The sequence below is a fragment of the Electrophorus electricus genome, chromosome 5 (assembly GCF_013358815.1).
Source record: "Electrophorus electricus isolate fEleEle1 chromosome 5, fEleEle1.pri, whole genome shotgun sequence".
NCBI classification, from domain to species: Eukaryota; Metazoa; Chordata; class Actinopteri; order Gymnotiformes; family Gymnotidae; genus Electrophorus; species Electrophorus electricus.
Window position 1 is genome coordinate 1,945,001 of NC_049539.1, and position 17,500 is coordinate 1,962,500.

At 46.0% G+C, this 17,500-nt stretch overlaps 1 protein-coding gene across 2 annotated transcripts in view; it reads right to left on the reverse strand.

Annotated features, from left to right (window-relative positions):
• The window catches only part of cntnap2a (contactin associated protein 2a), a 295,838-nt gene that overhangs the window by 153,112 nt on the left and 125,226 nt on the right, over positions 1-17,500 (reverse strand). For both annotated transcript variants that reach the window (XM_035526373.1, XM_035526372.1), the window contains exon 4: positions 2,681-2,828. In XM_035526373.1, coding sequence (XP_035382266.1) covers positions 2,681-2,828 — 148 coding nt within the window. The remainder of the gene's footprint in view (positions 1-2,680; positions 2,829-17,500) is intronic.

Sequence of the window (17,500 nt, forward strand, 5' to 3'; positions counted from 1 at the left end):
GTTTTCTTTCATTTGAAGTTTAAAAAAAACATTCTCAAAATATTGGTTCTCCAAAAACTAATCAAGGTTAAAAACTGTCTGTGATAAAGGACACATATTGTCTGACAGGCATGAAGTTCTTCACAGTTGAAGTCTGAGGTAGTGTTTTCTGCCCCATTACAGAGAGATTGATTCATTTTGTGATTAATTAAAATGTAAATGAATGTTTTGATCTTTCGGAGAAAGATTACTGCAGAATGCACATACAAATGGTGAGAAACCGAGACAGAGAGAGCGAGAGAGAGAGCGCGAGTGAGACATAGACAGAGAGTGAGAGATGGAGAGAAAGAGAGAGAGAGAGAGTGCGAGAGAGAGCGAGAGAGAGAGAGAGTGCGAGAGAGAGAGAGAGAGAGAGCGCGAGAGAGAGAGAGAGAGAGAGAGAGAGAGAGCGCGAGAGAGCGCGAGAGAGCGTGCAAGCAAGGCAGAGAGAGAGAGTGAGCAAGAGATAAAGAGAGAGAGATAGAGAGATAGAGAGAGAGCAGGAGAGAAAATGAGAGTTCATACAGCATTAAAGTGCTAAAACTTTAATGAAACACCTATAGAAACATCTCACACAGTCTCCAGCAAAACAAGAACATTTGGGTCCTGGGCTTTTGTTGACCCAATCAAGGCAAGAAAAAAGAGACATCTGTTCAAGAGGAACCCAAACCGCTGCCCCAGAGCAGAGGGCCCAGCGAAGGCAAGGAGAATCTAAGTCATGTGTCAGTTTCATTTCAACATGACTGGATGTTAAAGTCAAACTGGTTTCGCGTGATCTGATTCGGAAATGGCTGTATGTAACAGAGATGAAGTGGGTATCAGGAGTTTGCAGGGACACAGGAAGCCGTCTGAATCCGGCTGTAAGTATAAATGTCTGTATCTAAAGAAAACACACCTCACACTCCACAAATAAGTGGGTTTAAATACCTAACGGAAACTGTTCATTCTACGTTATATATTATTAGGATATATTAGGATATATATATATTATATATATTTATAATCCTGAAATATGCTCAAAATATTCTGTGATTATCACCCATTGATAGTATGAAATATGAAATCTCACAAACTAGGTGGCATGTAGCGTGCATATGTGCATGCGCATGCGTATGTGTATTTTTTCATGCATTTTTATGACAAAACTGTCCTCACCATGTAGGGAAACCACAAAAAAGGGCTAAACCAAAATCTGCATTTTTTAAGTGAAAGGCTAAAAACATTTTAATTACTATAGTTATGGTACAGTTTAGGTCAGGACTAGGAAATAATTACATATTGGTAGTTCTACAATATATAATGCAAATGTGACATTTCTCCCATACACTGTCCCTGTATTCTGAAAAGTGTACATGCAAGTGGGTGTGTGTGTGTGTGGGTGTGTGTGAGCGTGTGTGCGCTTGTCTGTATAGGACACTAATTCAGTGTCTTCCTGCACCACACTGGTAATACACCCTCCGTTCTACCTGTTCCTCCCTCTTGACTATTCTGTATCACTCCATCCCTCCCTCGGGCTGTTCTCTCCTCTCCCCTCTGGTGGTACCCAGCTGTTTCGCTCTGCCTCACCCTGTCCACCCTATGGTGGGTCAGTGAGGTCAGTGAGGTCAGGGCTCTGGCTCCTCCTGCTCTGGGCTCCTTTCACAACTTTACAAGTGTGTCTCTGTTTCTTTAAAGCCATTCACTCAGCGTGCTCTGAAAGGTCTGTGGTGGAGAGATAGAGCAAGAGAGAGAGAGAGAGAGAGAGAGAGAGAGAGAAAGAGTAAAAGATAGAGAGAAAGAAAGAGAGAGGAGAGAGAAAAGGAGAGAAAGAGTGAGAGACAGAGAGAGAGACAGAGAGAGAGAGAGAGAGACTTGCACGATGCATATCTGACACTAGCAGACTTCATTCGGCGAAGGACGCAGACTGGGTTTGTTTACACCTTGTCATTATTTATGGAGCAAATCACAATCATAACTGGCATGAATCCAGTTTTACACCATGGGGCATTTTCATATGACAAGAATGAAAGACCTTTGTATTTTCAAGTTGCTCAGTGATTGGTGAGTGTAATCTGAACCTTCATTTCCAAAGTGAAAACAGGACAGGTGAGGGATAATTGCACAAATGTAACCTCTGAAAGAAGCATGTCTCTTCCAGGACTAATCTCAGCGAGTGTTAATTGAAATCTGTTATCAAGATCACTTGGCAACACTGAATAGGAAAAGAACGATGAATTTGTCAAAGGTTTATTTTATCCACATAAACGGAGCATGTTTGCATTTTGTTTACCTAATTTCCATCTTCCCTTGCTACTGACACTATTCCATAATAAATGTGAAAGCAAATTAGATTTAAAGTGAAACATGAATACCAGGGTACCTCCTCCTGAGTTTTTTAAATGAAGTTGTAATTCAGTGTAAACACACACACACACACACACACACACACACACAGCGTGCGATGGTTACATAATCATCTCTCAAGAATAGAGGAAGACAGAGGAAAAAAGGACGTCCTTCTGAAGCAGACCGAAGATGAATCCTCACGCAACTCTCAATTATGCGAAACGTCAAGGTAACAGAAATGGCGGTCTCCAATCGGTAGACGCCGCTGAGCAAATGTTTGGTAGATGAAAAGCCCCCCTGCTGGAGTGTGCCGAGACCGGGTGGACAGTGGACTCACAGTACGAGCATCCGTAGATCTCGATCCGGAGACCGATTCGCCCCTCTTCGCTCCAGTCCAGCGGGATAATGCGGAGGTACTGGGCCACGACGGCGTGCTGCAGGTCATGACGCACGACACTCTCCGTGTTGGAGTTTCCCGTAAATGCCTGTCAAGGAAAGAGGCCACACACGTGTCAGTCTGATCATACGTGTCCTTAGCCAAGTGTGGAAGTGTAACAGCGCACACACACAGCACTGCAGCGGTAACACACAAGCTCAAAACACCCTCTGCACACATAGCGCCAGATTCAGAACGCTCGTCAGTAACCACGCTACGTCACCCAAATTGTGTGGCACCGTAATTAATTCCTATTCATACGGTTACCACTGTGATAATTACTGCACCGGTGTCAACTTACCACTGTGCTAAATTGGCTGTGTGCCCTAGGAGAAAGCCAATCAAAATCAACATGTAAATGAGGCCGCGCATATTAAAGGCCATGCCAAGAGACAGATGACTGACTAACACCAATCGTAGGAGCAGTGGTGCTCTGAAAAACTGCTAGTTACATAAAAATATAATGCATTTGTCACTTACAACAAGACGGAAACTGCAAGGTTGCACCGAGTTTGTGACTTCAGGACTATTTCTCGATCTTGGCAGAGGAGCAAAATTGTGTCTCTCTTCAGTGTGTCTGTGTAAAGTTTCTTCTCTGTAACACATACATTTGCATTTCTTATGGCACTCTGAGATCCTGCTGAAGATACGTTCCTCTCCATACTCCTACTACCGCAGTCTGCCATCACACGCAGACCAAAAATTTGCCTTTTAAATGACTTTCTCAATTAGCGAAAAGGGTGTGTGTGCAGAATTTGGTTGAAGACTTGTGTGTGTCCAAACACTGTCTCATCCACATCTTCTTCGTGGCAGGACACATACTGTTGGACAGGTTCTCCATCATCACATGGGAATGTTAAAAAAACACATCATGATATAACACGTCATGCACAAAAATCGCCGTAATCCACTTTTAAGAAAGAGGAAACGTGTCACCGCGCTTCCTGTTGCCGCCGTGTTCAATTCGGCCAGTGCAGTTTAGGAATTTGGCCTGGCTTTTCCACTGGAAAAGTGGACCCTGATGTGACAGTGGTGATTTTCCAGATTTTTGGTCAAGTGTGGGTCACCCATCTCCAGCTGAGGGGTGGTACGCTGGAGAGATACGCCCGCCTGCCACTTGCCCAGCGGACGACAGCTTCTATAGCGTTCTGAGGTGTGTGTGCACGGAGAGTAGTAGCCTCCGTCACCAGGACAACGTCATACACACCACAAGGCCCAGCCATAATGGGAGCAGGAAATCGCAGTCTCTAGCACACGGCCTGCGATTCCTCCTGAACACCACTCAGAGATTAACCCTGGCACTACTCCTGTGTGGTGAATTCAGACCTTTACTGTATTTGACCCCCAGCAACCCTAACATCACAAAGAGGAGAAAGACCTGCAGGTGGCCACTGAGTTAAATGATTTCTTTATCCAATCGTTTTTTGGTTTTTTTTGACCCAACGCTTAAACACCTTCTCACCAAATATCAGTGCCTGCCGCTTTTACCCGTCACGGCCCGAGGGCATTGCTTCCTCCATCCGCCTCCAGGCTAAAAGTTGGAAACTTAAACCTTAAGGCTTGAGTGACTCAGCGGCGGTAGCACCAGGCTGAGCCCCAGACTCACACCAGTCAGCCGGTGGGTAATTAGCGGCCCGAGTGTGAGGCAGCTCTGAGAGCTTCGCTTCCTGTCATGTTGTTTAATCGAGCACCTTCACCGGTTAAGGCGCAATGGGACAAGCGGCATTCATTAGCAGAGGAGCGCAGCTTCAGACAGCCGGTGGGCTCTGGCTATCACGCGCCACACATTTATTGGTTTCCTTCGTATAATTAATGTTGCAGTTTATTTCGTGAGGTGTGTTTTTTTCCCCTGGCTTTAAGAATCCCAGACCTGTCTCTACTGCAGATGTGCTCCTAGGCTGAGAGAAAGCAACTTATTTTTTTTTGTAAATGATCTCCCAAGTGTACATGGCCTGGAACTGCCACCTGTCATGTACCTGCCGCTTCTCGGTCTCCTGGCATCAACGCGAGAGAGAGATGGTGAGAGAGATGGTGAGTGGAGAGAGAGATGGTGAGTGCCCGCCCCCCTGGGGACTCGTGACGCAGCGCGACTGCTGCTCAGGGACCATCGCTGGGTGGAGACACGCTTTGTGAATGGATCTGTCTGCATGGGATTGGCTCATAGGTCATTGGCTCATGGATGATTGTGCTCAAAGGTGATTGGCCCTCATGGTCTCCCAGGCCTGGGCGACTGTAGCTTCACTGAGCGTGGAGCTTCAGATATACGACAAACACATATTATGTTTAGTTCTTTTGCTCAAGAACCCAAAAGAAAGTAAAAGCTGATACCAACCTTGCTCATAACGAAACAAAAACTCCACTGGTATCTCACTAATAAACAAGAACTAGCAGAATTTATTCAGTATAGCAGCAAAAAACCCTTCGAAGCCCTCAGCAGATATACCGTTGGATGCCATTAACCCACTCAGCTGCAGTGAGGCCCAGACGGCAAAATCAAAGTCAAAGTCAAATATATTTATATGGCGCTTTATACAAAAGTGGGAGAAAAGAATAATAAAAAATAAAGACATAACTAATGAATGCCTATTCCGATTTCTAGGAAGTCCTAGTCTGGCTTCGATGGTGTACGTTTGTCCGAAACCCATCCTGCACAAGAACATCCGTCAAGGGCAATGGAGAAGCATTTGGCTGGCATGGAGGTGTGGTGGGCTACAGCAGGGGGCATCAGGGGGTGGTGGGAGTTTCCATGACAGCTGAGATGGGTTGAGACTCGGTAACACCATGACATCAGGAATAGGTGTACCTCAGAAGAAGCGACTGCATACTCATTCACTCGAAAGCTCTTTCGGTTAAAAGGCCTTAATATTTAAACCAAACCCCATCGTTCTTTTGTGCAGACAAAAGGAAATGAGCAGTGCAGATGTCCATCAGACAGTATTCAATCATCAGCTCATCAGATTAATCAAGCCAAGGGTGCCTGTACCTGATAACTTAATATCTACATTTACAAATGCAGAAAAGACCAAAATGTATAGTCTGGAATAGGTGAGAGGAACTCTAAGCCCAAAGTCTGGCTGCACGCCAAAGAGAAGCACTGATACAAGTTATATGACTGCAGCCCAGAACACTGTAATGACTCAAATTTATGTGGATTTTATGCTGAGTTTTATTACCATTTAAGAGCTTTTTTTAACCTGTAAATCATCAAAAGACAGAACAAGAGTGTGCAAGCAAATTCTGTGGTGCAGCAATTAAGAAACCTTAAGAAATCATCCAATCATGAGCATTTAGCAACTTGTTGCATCACCGATGACAGACGAGGCACAACAGGATTTTGATATGAGACAATGAGAGAGAGAAAGAGAGAGAGAGAGAGAGAGTGAGACAGACAGAGAGAGAGACAGAGGGAGGAGAGAGAGAAAGCAGAATGGAATAATATTGAAAAAAAAGTAAGTGAGAAGAGACCGATCATAGACAGAGAGAGAAAGAGAGAGAGGGAGAGAAACAGAATGAGAGAGTGAGCAGGAAAGAGAGAACGTGCAAAGCTGAGTGGCAAAGGCAGCTTCTGAATATATGAGAGCAGTCAAGAGTGACCGTGACACCTCACGCTGCTTCTGCAGTGGCGAGGCGCCATTCAGACCACGGGCAACGAGGGCAGAGCCCTGACACACGGAAATACTCTTCCATTGTGTGCTCCTTACTGGGGCAAACACAGCATTCCCCCAATTTAAAATCTCGGAAACATCAGCCAAGAAGACAGCTGCTGTTGAAAATATGCGGGAACAAAAATGAATGTTGAAAATATGTGGGAATGACAATGTGGCAAGAAAGTGAGAAAAATATAATAGACACACAAGTCTGTTACCACGACAACACTTTTCAAGAAAGTTGAAAGGCATTCCGCCTGAAATCCATGTAAATGACTGAGAAGAGAAGAGTGAGAGTCCTTGAAACTGTGGGAATATGATTGTGTGGTGGGAAACAATCTGCACGGGAGTGTTTAATCCGCACAGACTGCACCAAAAACTGAAACGGGTCACATACTGTGGGATGATGGGGATGACTTTTAGCAGCAAGCTAAAAGAATAAGACCATGTTGGAGTCGTTCCGATTGGTTAGTTGCCTGGTGGGTCGATACATGGGGTTTAAAAGAAGTTTTTTCCCCTCAAAGAAATCATCACTTGATTTTGTTTTGGAAATGGCAGGTGAGAAGAGTTCAAAGAAGGGAAACATATTTTACCGTGTGGTTGCTAGTGACAAGGACTCAAACCAACCATTATTAATGCCCTGACTGTCCAAAGACCAACTAGCCTCCACCAGAAACACCAACCAGCCTCCACCGGAAGCACCATGTCAGCACTACGGTCTTAGCAGAATCACAGAGAGGCTTTATAATAATAATGAGGCTCGGAGTCTGACAGGAGTCTACTCCACCATGGCAACCACTGCTGGTGTAAAAGGTAAAACATTATGACCATGAGTTAGACCTTTTGAAGAACTTTACATCAGTAATAGTAGGAGAACGTGAAGAACTTTACATCTGTAATAGTAGGAACATGAAGAACTTTACATCTGTAATAATAGGAGAACGTGAAGAATTTTACATCTGTAATAGTAGGAACATGAAGAACTTTACATCTATAATAGTAGGAGAACGTGAAGAACTTTACATCTGTAATAGTAGGAACGTGAAGAACTTTACATCTGTAATAGTAGGAACATGAAGAACTTTACATCTATAATAGTAGGAGAACGTGAAGAACTTTACATCTGTAATAGTAGGAACATGAAGAACTTTACATCTATAATAGTAGGAGAACGTGAAGAACTTTACATCTGTAATAGTAGGAACATGAAGAACTTTACATCTATAATAGTAGGAGAACGTGAAGAATTTTACATCTATAATAGTAGGAGAACGTGAAGAATTTTACATCTATAATAGTAGGAGAACGTGAAGAACTTTACATCTGTAATAGTAGGAACATGAAGAACTTTACATCTGTAATAGTAGGAACATGAAGATGACTTCCTAGAGCAGGATCTCAGAATGCCACAAACCTTTTCCATAATAACTGCAAATGTAGGTGTTACAGAGGAAGAAACTTTACCAGGCACACTGAAGAGAGACACAAGTTGACTGCAGAAGTAGTACTAAAATCAACCATGCAGTTACCGTTTGGTGAAAGTGAGGGATGGTTACATTTTTATGCAGCTTGCAGTTTTCAGCGTACCACTGGTCTCACGGCCGGTGTTAGTCCGTCATCTGTCTGTCATGCCTCTTTGTACCTATCCCTTTGTATTTGACACATGGTAATCTTACATGTAATGGTAATAAAACATTTTTATTATAAACCACCATATGTCTTAAGCAAGCTATTACGTTTATTAAGTTAATGTGCATACGCATGGATTTTTTTTATAGACTACAGCTCAGTTCACGTCTACATTTTTTATGCACTTAGAATTGTCCTGCTTTACATGCCAGGTTTTTTAATGGCTCAACAAAACCAACATGCACCTTAAAAAGGCACAACAAAACATTTTTTAAAGAAAAACATTTGTTATGGAAGTAAGTTTTTATTCAAATCTACCTATTACAGATATGTCTACTAGACACCCAGAGATGTAGACTTTATGAAAGACATGGAGACCAGTTTCCTCTGAACTGATTCAATTCTCTACCAGTAGTTGGTATGCGATGTCATTTCCTCTAAACTGTTCTCTCATGCTGCCTTTGTGCTTGTGACTCATCACACGTCCAAATTTATATAACACCCAAGTTTTTCTATATATATATAATATGAAGGGACAGATATATCTGAGCATATTTGGTTGGATATTTGGCAGGAGTGATGGATTGTTTTTAACCAAGCCATGACACTGACAAATGTAAAAACAAAACCCTATTGATACCCGTGAACGAGTTCAATACCTCCAACCACACTAGGCATCATATGAATGTCATTACTGCACCGATACCGCATGGTCCACCATCCCAATAATAGCCAGGTAGCAGTGTTCTTGTGGCCAGACACTAACCAGTGATGCACTGACCAGGGTCCAGGGAGGGTCATGAACCTGCATGGCTGTGGTTTGTACTCATACAAGTAGGTGGACGTTTCTGATCCAGTGGGCATATCAATCCCCTTTGTGTTTGTCCATTTTCCCTGATCTCTACTGTCTGGCATAGTCAGGCCTGCTCATTTTGTAGCTTTGAGATGTTAATTTTTCTTTGTATTTGGGGAACTAATGAACAGCCTGTGGGAACAGTTAAAAATCCAGAGAACACAACAGAAGATGCCTCAGGCCTTCGGGAAAAGCAGGCAAGTGAATTTCAGAGTGGTTCTGCAATCCTGATGCGAGACTCTCAAAGTTTGTCAACTTTGTGTGACTACTGTATTAATATACTGAATCCAAATAAATGATTAAAAATACTTTATGCGCACTTGATAAACAGTATATGTGGTATGGGCCAATTTCAAATCTGTGAACAGAGCACAGATTTTATGAAGAGCACAGACTATCATGGGCAAAAATCACAGAGCCCCCACTGACATCTGCAGAAATGTAAATACTCCCCAGACTGCAAGGAAGCACTTAAGACTGTCAAACCCCTCAAACGACATGGGCTGTGGCCACGCCTGGTCATACTCCGAGTCCTCGTGAATAACCAGAACAAACGTTCAGAGGAAGTTGAGACAGGCCTTGGATTAGCACACAGACCACAGTACTGTCTGTCTCTCGCCCTCTTCAGGTTGCACAGTGAACTGCCACAGCTGGGCACTGAGAGATGAAGGACAGGCACATAAGACTGCTGCATGTACCGTCCTACCAAAGACATGGGCAAATCACTGAACTGAGGTCAGTGGAGGTGGTAGCACCAACCAGGCAGAAGTGCTTGTAAGTAGGAAAATAACTCTGTTGTCATACTAAATAAATAATTCTTGATTTAACAAAAACAAAAAATGAACAAAAAAAAAAATCCATTTGGAAGTATGGTATAATGCACATAAATCCCTCTTGCGTACACGTCTGTGTTCAGGTATAATGCACATAAATCCCTCTTGCGTACACGTCTGTGTGTTCAGGTATAATGCACATAAATCCCTCTTGCGTACACGTCTGTGTGTTCAGGTATAATGGGCATAAATCTTTCTTGCGTACACGTCTGTGTGTTCAGGTATAATGCGCATAAATCCCTCTTGCGTACACGTCTGTGTGTTCAGGTATAATGGGCATAAATCTTTCTTGCGTACACGTCTGTGTGTTCAGGTATAATGCGCATAAATCCCTCTTGCGTACACGTCTGTGTGTTCAGGTATAATGGGCATAAATCCCTCTTGCGTACACATCTGTGTGTTCAGGTATAATGCACATAAATCCCTCTTGCGTACACGTCTGTGTGTTCAGGTATAATGGGCATAAATCCCTCTTGCGTACACGTCTGTGTGTTCAGGTATAATGGGCATAAATCCCTCTTGCGTACACGTCTGTGTGTTCAGGTATAATGGGCATAAATCCCTCTTGCGTACACATCTGTGTGTTCAGGTATAATGGGCATAAATCCCTCTTGCGTACACATCTGTGTGTTCAGGTATAATGGGCATAAATCTTTCTTGCGTACACGTCTGTGTGTTCAGGTATAATGCACATAAATCCCTCTTGCGTACACATCTGTGTGTTCAGGTATAATGGGCATAAATCTTTCTTGCGTACACATCTGTGTGTTCAGGTATAATGGGCATAAATCCCTCTTGCGTACACATCTGTGTGTTCAGGTATAATGGGCATAAATCTTTCTTGCGTACACGTCTGTGTGTTCAGGTATAATGGGCATAAATCCCTTTTGCGTACACATCTGTGTGTTCAGGTATAATGGGCATAAATCTTTCTTGCGTACACATCTGTGTGTTCAGGTATAATGGGCATAAATCCCTTTTGCGTACACATCTGTGTGTTCAGGTATAATGGGCATAAATCTTTGTTGCGTACACATCTGTGTGCTCAGGTATAATGCACATAAATCCCTCTTGCGTACACGTCTGTGTGTTCAGGTATAATGGGCATAAATCCCTCTTGCGTACACATCTGTGTGCTCAGGTATAATGGGCATAAATCCCTCTTGCGTACATGTCTGTGTGCTCAGTGCTGCATCCAGAAATCAATAAATTAATCAAGAACACTTGAACTCACATTAAGGAAAAAAAAACCACACAGACCTTTGGTCATAGGACTCATTTAGAACAGTTCCTATAAATACGTGCTGAGTGGAGTGTGCTATGCACATTCTGTATGTGCATAGCGCACTCCACATACAACTCGGTAGGAAGGACGCAGAGGACTGGCCACGTCAGCACATCTCAGCACGTTGGTCAGATGGGAAACATTCCTCCTCCGGAAATGACCGCCACAGTGCAGGGCTTGAAATGGGAACACGGGAACTTGACTGTAGCCTTCATCCAGGACAAGAGGATGCTCTGATTGTGCTTAGTGCAGCGGGATTAGTAATGTATGACAGTCCTGCAGTAATGTGGGATCAGTAATGTATGACAGTCCTGCAGTAATGAGGGATCAGTAATGTATGACAGTCCTGCAGTAATGTGGGATCAGTAATGTATGACAGTCCTGCAGTAATGTGGGATCAGTAATGTATGACAGTCCTGCAGTAATGTGGGATCAGTAATGTATGACAGTCCTGCAGTAATGTGGGATCAGTAATGTATGACAGTCCTGCAGTAATGTGGGATCAGTAATGTATGACAGTCCTGCAGTAATGTGGGATCAGTAATGTATGACAGTCCTGCAGTAATGTGGGATCAGTAATGTATGACATGCCTCAAGGCTCTCTCTCTCTCTCTCTTCAAAATTAAATTCTCATTTAAGGTGCTTGAAGAAAAAGGCTGAATTTGGAGAAAGAGTAAATGTGGAACGAAAAGGAAGAACCTGCCAGTAAAAGTCCATCTGATGTATAAAACCGGTGCAGTGAATGTGATCTATTCCACTCACATCTGTCCACACAGACAACACCATGCTTACATCCACTGCTCATCAATTTATCGCACTTGGTTCTGAAATCTCGTGTTGTACAAGTTCAACCAACCTTGCACCTCACACCTCTCAGCCTATTCAGCCCAGCCCACAGCCAACGGAAACAGATCCTGTTAATATGAAGTGAAGCCTTAGTCAATAAAGAAATGAAAGCTCCTGATATTTGATTTCAGGTAACGTCTGATGACACTGAGCTGGCAAGGCAGAAGAATCACAAAGACAACCAGCTCGAGTAGCGAGGCAGCCCTATAGAGATGAGAGAGCCTTGGGGGATGGCTCCGTGCCTTCAGTGGTAATATAGGGGACATATCCGTCACGTCACCTCAACACCTGGAGCCACGGCTGGGGGATCAGGCAGAATGAAGAAGCCCAGAGTTTTCTTTCTAAGGTCAATCAAAAAGGGATATATACAAGAATATTATGTTTGGGAGAGTCTTAGCACACGAGATAGTTGTTATGGTAATGTAGCAATGTAGTGGCAGCAATATACTTGCAAGATATTTGCACAGATACACTGTTCTAAAAGAACCACTCTTATTTACAAGTACCATGAATTTATTTTTTATTTTTTGTACCAGTGTTTAGAATAGCTACTGGGTTCTCTATAAATAGCTGTGATGTCAAGTGGGTTTAAATTGTTTCTACAAAATGTTTAGCATTCATCGAGGGATGTTTTTGTTTCTAATTTGGTTTTAGTCACTGAATACACTTACTTACACATGTGCCACAGCTATAGAAACATTTGTGCTTCACAGCATTTGTTCAATAGTTGAGCTGGAATTAAGAACAACTTCATCAAGCATTCTTGAAAACATGATCTCAGCCTTAATAACAGTTTCATAGCAAAGTATTTCCTTTCATTTCTCAAATCCTGTTTTTCGGTTCATTTTAAGCAGGTCTGAACTGCTAACTGCTCTTTAGTCAACAACACAGAGGTCACATGATGGAACTGCTGGGGGATCAAACCACTTTTGCATTTGAGGCAGGGGTGGGGGTGAGGGTAGGTGAGGGTGGGGGTGAGGGTGGGGGTGAGGGTAGGTGAGGGTGGGGGTGAGGGTGGGGGTGAGGGTAGGTGAGGGTGGGGGTGAGGGTAGGTGAGGGTGGGGGTGAGGGTGGGGGTGAGGGTAGGTGAGGGTGGGGGTGAGGGTAGGTGAGGGTGAGGGTAGGTGAGGGTGGGGGTGAGGGTAGGTGAGGGTGGGGGTGAGGGTAGGTGAGGGTGGGGGTGAGGGTGGGGGTGGGGTAGGTGAGGGTGGGGGTGAGGGTAGGTGAGGGTGGGGGTGAGGGGGGGGGGTGTGGGTTGGTGGGGGTGAGGGTAGGTGAGGGTGGGGGTGAGGGTAGGTGAGGGTGGGGGTGAGGGTAGGTGGGGGTGAGGGTAGGTGAGGGTGGGGGTGAGGGTAGGTGAGGGTGGGGGTGAGGGTAGGTGGGGGTGAGGGTAGGTGAGGGTGGGGGTGAGGGTAGGTGCAGAAAATGAAACTTGCAAAGAAATAAAACTTTGTGAGAGACCCAGCCTTGTATAATTGATCTCAATAGTAACAGAGAATTAAAATTAGAAATCACGTTCAATTTATTTCCATGGCTATTGGAGGGCCTCCCATCCTAGAAGGGCCCCAGGTTGTCAGGTCCACCCTATCTGTACAGTCTACTAAAACTTTTCCATTTTTATTATGAATGTGCTAGTAAACTTCCATTTAAATTACTTAATGATCACTATAAATATGCATGAGACCCTTTGTGGACTGATGTTTGTTATGAAGATTTCAAAATATTAAAATAGCTACATTTAAAAAATTTGAGTATCCCCAACAACTTTAACATCTATGCTATTTTTTCTTCTCAACAGTCTCAGATGTACACAGCCACACCACTGCAGGGACGTCTGATCTCTTGTCTGAAGTAACAACTCAGCTTAAATCAACTGTACAGGGCAGGCCTCGGGTGCAGCCGGTGGAAGGGACCCTTTTGACACGGGCTTCAGGGCCGAAATGCAGAAGGCCCAGGAAGCCCAACTACAGTCTGTCAGAGCAACCCGGTAAGTCACCTCATTGATCCTTTCCTTTGTATACGGGCCCTCGTATTTAGCTGCCAGTTTGCCCTTGGCGCATGCACGGCCATCTCTGGTCGAGACCCACACCTTCTGACCCAGTGCATATTCTGGAGTCTACCCCTTCGCCTGTCCACCTTCCTCTTGAACGCGGTGATTGCCTTGCGCAGTTGTTGATGCATCTCCTCCCAAGTCCGTTCGCTCTCTGTGAACCAGGTCTTGACCGCCTGCTGGTCCGAAGTGGGGGCGTTCCAGGGGTAGAGCAGTGGTTGATACACTAGAATGCACTCGAAGGGAGTAAGGCCAGTACCCACGTGTGCATACTCCGCCAAGGGGAGGTACGCACTCCACGTCTCAGGATGGTGTTCACAATATAAACGGAGGAACTTACCCAGTTCTTGGTTAGCCCTCTCCGCTTGTCCGTTCGACTGTGGGTGATAGCCGGATGTTAGGCTGACCGTAGTGTTGAGCTTGCCCAGCAGTTCTCTCCACACTGGAGATGTGAACTGAAGGCTCGGTCAGACACGATGTCCTCTGGCAGACTGAACTGGCGGAATACTTGGCAGATCGTCCGACTCCAGCGCGGTGGGTAGTGGTGCCAAAGGGATAAACCGGACCATCTTCAAAAACTTGTCAACCACAGTCAGAACTACCGTGTTGCCCTCAGAGGTGTGATCATGGTCTTAGAGGAGTAGGCAGGGGGAGCAACTTACCAACACAGGGCATGCATGGAGTCTTGCTGTGGGCACAATCCGTACAAGAAGCCACATATTTCGCCACGTCTTTGTGCATAGCAGGCCACCAGTAGCAAGTGCCTATTAGCTGCGCCGTACGTGTGGCACCAGGGTGTTCCGTTCCCACAGAGGTATGTGCCCATGTGATCAGAGCACCCCAATGTTTCGGCAGTACGTAGAGGTGGTCAGCTGGTCACTGCAGATGTGGATTCGCGGCCTTTATTTGTTGGTCGACATCCCACTCCAGGGACGGCAAGCAGCATGAGGGGAGAAGAACAGGCTCCTCACTCGTCAGTAGGGCTTCTACGTCGTGTTGCCAGGACAGTGCATCTGGCCTGGTGTTCCTCTCCCCAGGTCTGTAGGTTACGCGGAACTTGAACCTGGAGAAAAAAATGGACCACCGGGCATTCCTGGCATTCAGTCTCTTTGTGGTCTGTAAGTACTCCAGGTTTTTGTGGTCAGTGTATACCATAAAGGGGTGTCGTGCTCCCTTGAGCCAATGCCTCCACTCCTTGAAGGCAAATTTCATGGCTAACAACTCACAGTCCCCTACCCCGTAGTTCTGTTCCGCAGAGCTTAGCTTCCGGGAGAAGTAGACAATGGGTTTGAATCCCCCTTTCTCACCCATATGTCGGGACAACATGACGCCCACACCTTTGTCCGAAGTGTCCACCTCCACCCCGACGGGCCTTTCCGGGTCAGGTTGCTGTAGTACTGGTGCGGTGGTGAAAGTGACCTTGAGCCCCTCAAAAGATCTCTCCACCTCAGGGTCCCACCTGACCCACTTAGCCGCTACCCAGAGTTGGTCTGTAAGGGGTTTTGCGATGGAACTAAAGTTCCTAATGAACCTCCTGTAGAAGTTCACAAAGCCAAGAAACCGTTGTAGCGCCCTGCGCGTGTACAGTCTAGACCAAGCCCTCACCGCCTCCACTTTGCCCGGTTGCACGCACAAACTGCCCTCCTGGATGACGTATCCCAGGAAGTCTACCTCCCTACGGTGGAACTCACATTTCTCCACCTTGCAGTATAGGTGGTTCCTTAACAGGGTCTGGACCACGGCCCGCACGTCAAGCACGTGTTGGTTCTAGGAGGAGGAATAGATCAGGATGTGAACAGTTCTTCCCAAGGACTCCCTCCGAACCTCATTGATGTAGGCCTGAAAGATGGATGGGGCCATGGCCAGGCCACATGGCAAGACCAAGTATTTGTAGTGGTCTGTGAAAGTGCCTCTTTGACCCGTATCAAGTTATATGCACTATGTAAGTCTAATTTGGTGAAATATTTAGCCCCCCTCAGATGTTCAAATGCTGCCGGGACCAGTGGGAGGGGATAAGAGCACTGAACTAACAGTTTGTTTAACCCTATGTAGTGTACACACGGTCGTAGTCCCCCATCCTTCTTTTTCACGAAAAAGACCCCAGCAGATGCTGGAGAGGTAGAGGGGTGGATATACCTTTGCTCCAATGCCTCCAAGATGTACTGCTCCATCGCTCACTCCTCCTCCTGGGATAGGGAATAGATCCTGCACCTGGGAGGCACTGCGCTTTCCTTGAGGGAAATGGCACGATCCCCTTCCCGATGAGGGGGGAACGGTGTCGTCTTCGTGGGGCTAAATACCTGCGCCAGGTACTCTTGGGGGACGATGACCTGATTGTCTGCTCCGGGGCTCTCAATGGAGGTCACCAGGAGGGGCATTGCCTTGTTCGAGAGGCACCTTTTGTTACAAGCAGGTATCCACTGGAGAACGCGGTTGTCTGGCCATGTCACATGTGGGTTGTGCATATGCAACCATGGCAGACCTAGCATGATCGGATGAAAGGGTGAGGACAGTAGGTAAAAGCCGATGTGTTCTATGTGCTCCCCATTGGTCATGAGGAGAACGCGGGGGGCTGACATAGGTAATGTATCCCAGACCTACGGGGCCTCCATCCAGGGCCTGCATGCTCAGCAGGGAGGGTAGGGTGATGGCTCTTATCCTCAATCTTTTTGCAAAGTGCCAATCCATGATGTTACCAGCTGCCTCCGAGTCTACTAAGGCTACAGCAGAGAGCACGTGGTTTTTAAATGACACCTTGACTGATAATTGACACATCGAGTGTATCGGGGAACAACTCATCGCAGTGTTTCCTTTCTTTTGTTCCCCGGCACGGTGCCATATTCCTGCCGCTCCCAGTTGCATGGGCTCCTCTGGAGGGTCGGTTGGTCCTACTGTTAAGGTGCCCTCCTGTTGTGGTGAGCCCCGGCTGAGGCACCAGGAGGAGGCTGTCATAGGTGATAGTGAGATGCACTACCTTGTTTAATGAGGCAGCTTCCTGTTTGCAGGTTAATTCTGCCTGCAACTCTGCCCTTAACCCTCCAAGGAATGTGTCGATCAGCGCGGGTTCATTCCATCTTGTTCCTGCAGACAGATTCCGGAGCTCCATGGCGTAGTCAGCCACCGGTCTGAGACCCTGCCTCGGGTGCAACAGAGCTTGTCCACAGAGCCTCCCCTGACAGGGATGGTCGAACACAACCCTTAGTTCCCGAATGAACTCAGGGTAGTCGCTCATTAGGGGCGATGTGTTAGTGACTAGCGCCGCACCCCATGTGCGAGCTTTCCCCGTGAGCCTGGAGATCACAAAGGACACCTTTGTGTGATCCATTAACCGAGGCTGGTTCCCAAAGAAGAGCTCACACTGGACAACGAACCCCTCACAAGGGTCTCCTCCATATGCCTCAGGGGTAGCGATAAGTCCCTTCAGGCACCGGTGGACTGACAGGTGGGGTCGCCCGTTGCTCTGGACCCGCGGCCAGGCGGTGCACGTGCTACCCGAGTGACTGCACCATCGTGCGAACCTTCCAGATCTCCTGCTTCTGCTGGTCCAGAGCCGCCATCTGAATTGCCAGCAGGTGGAA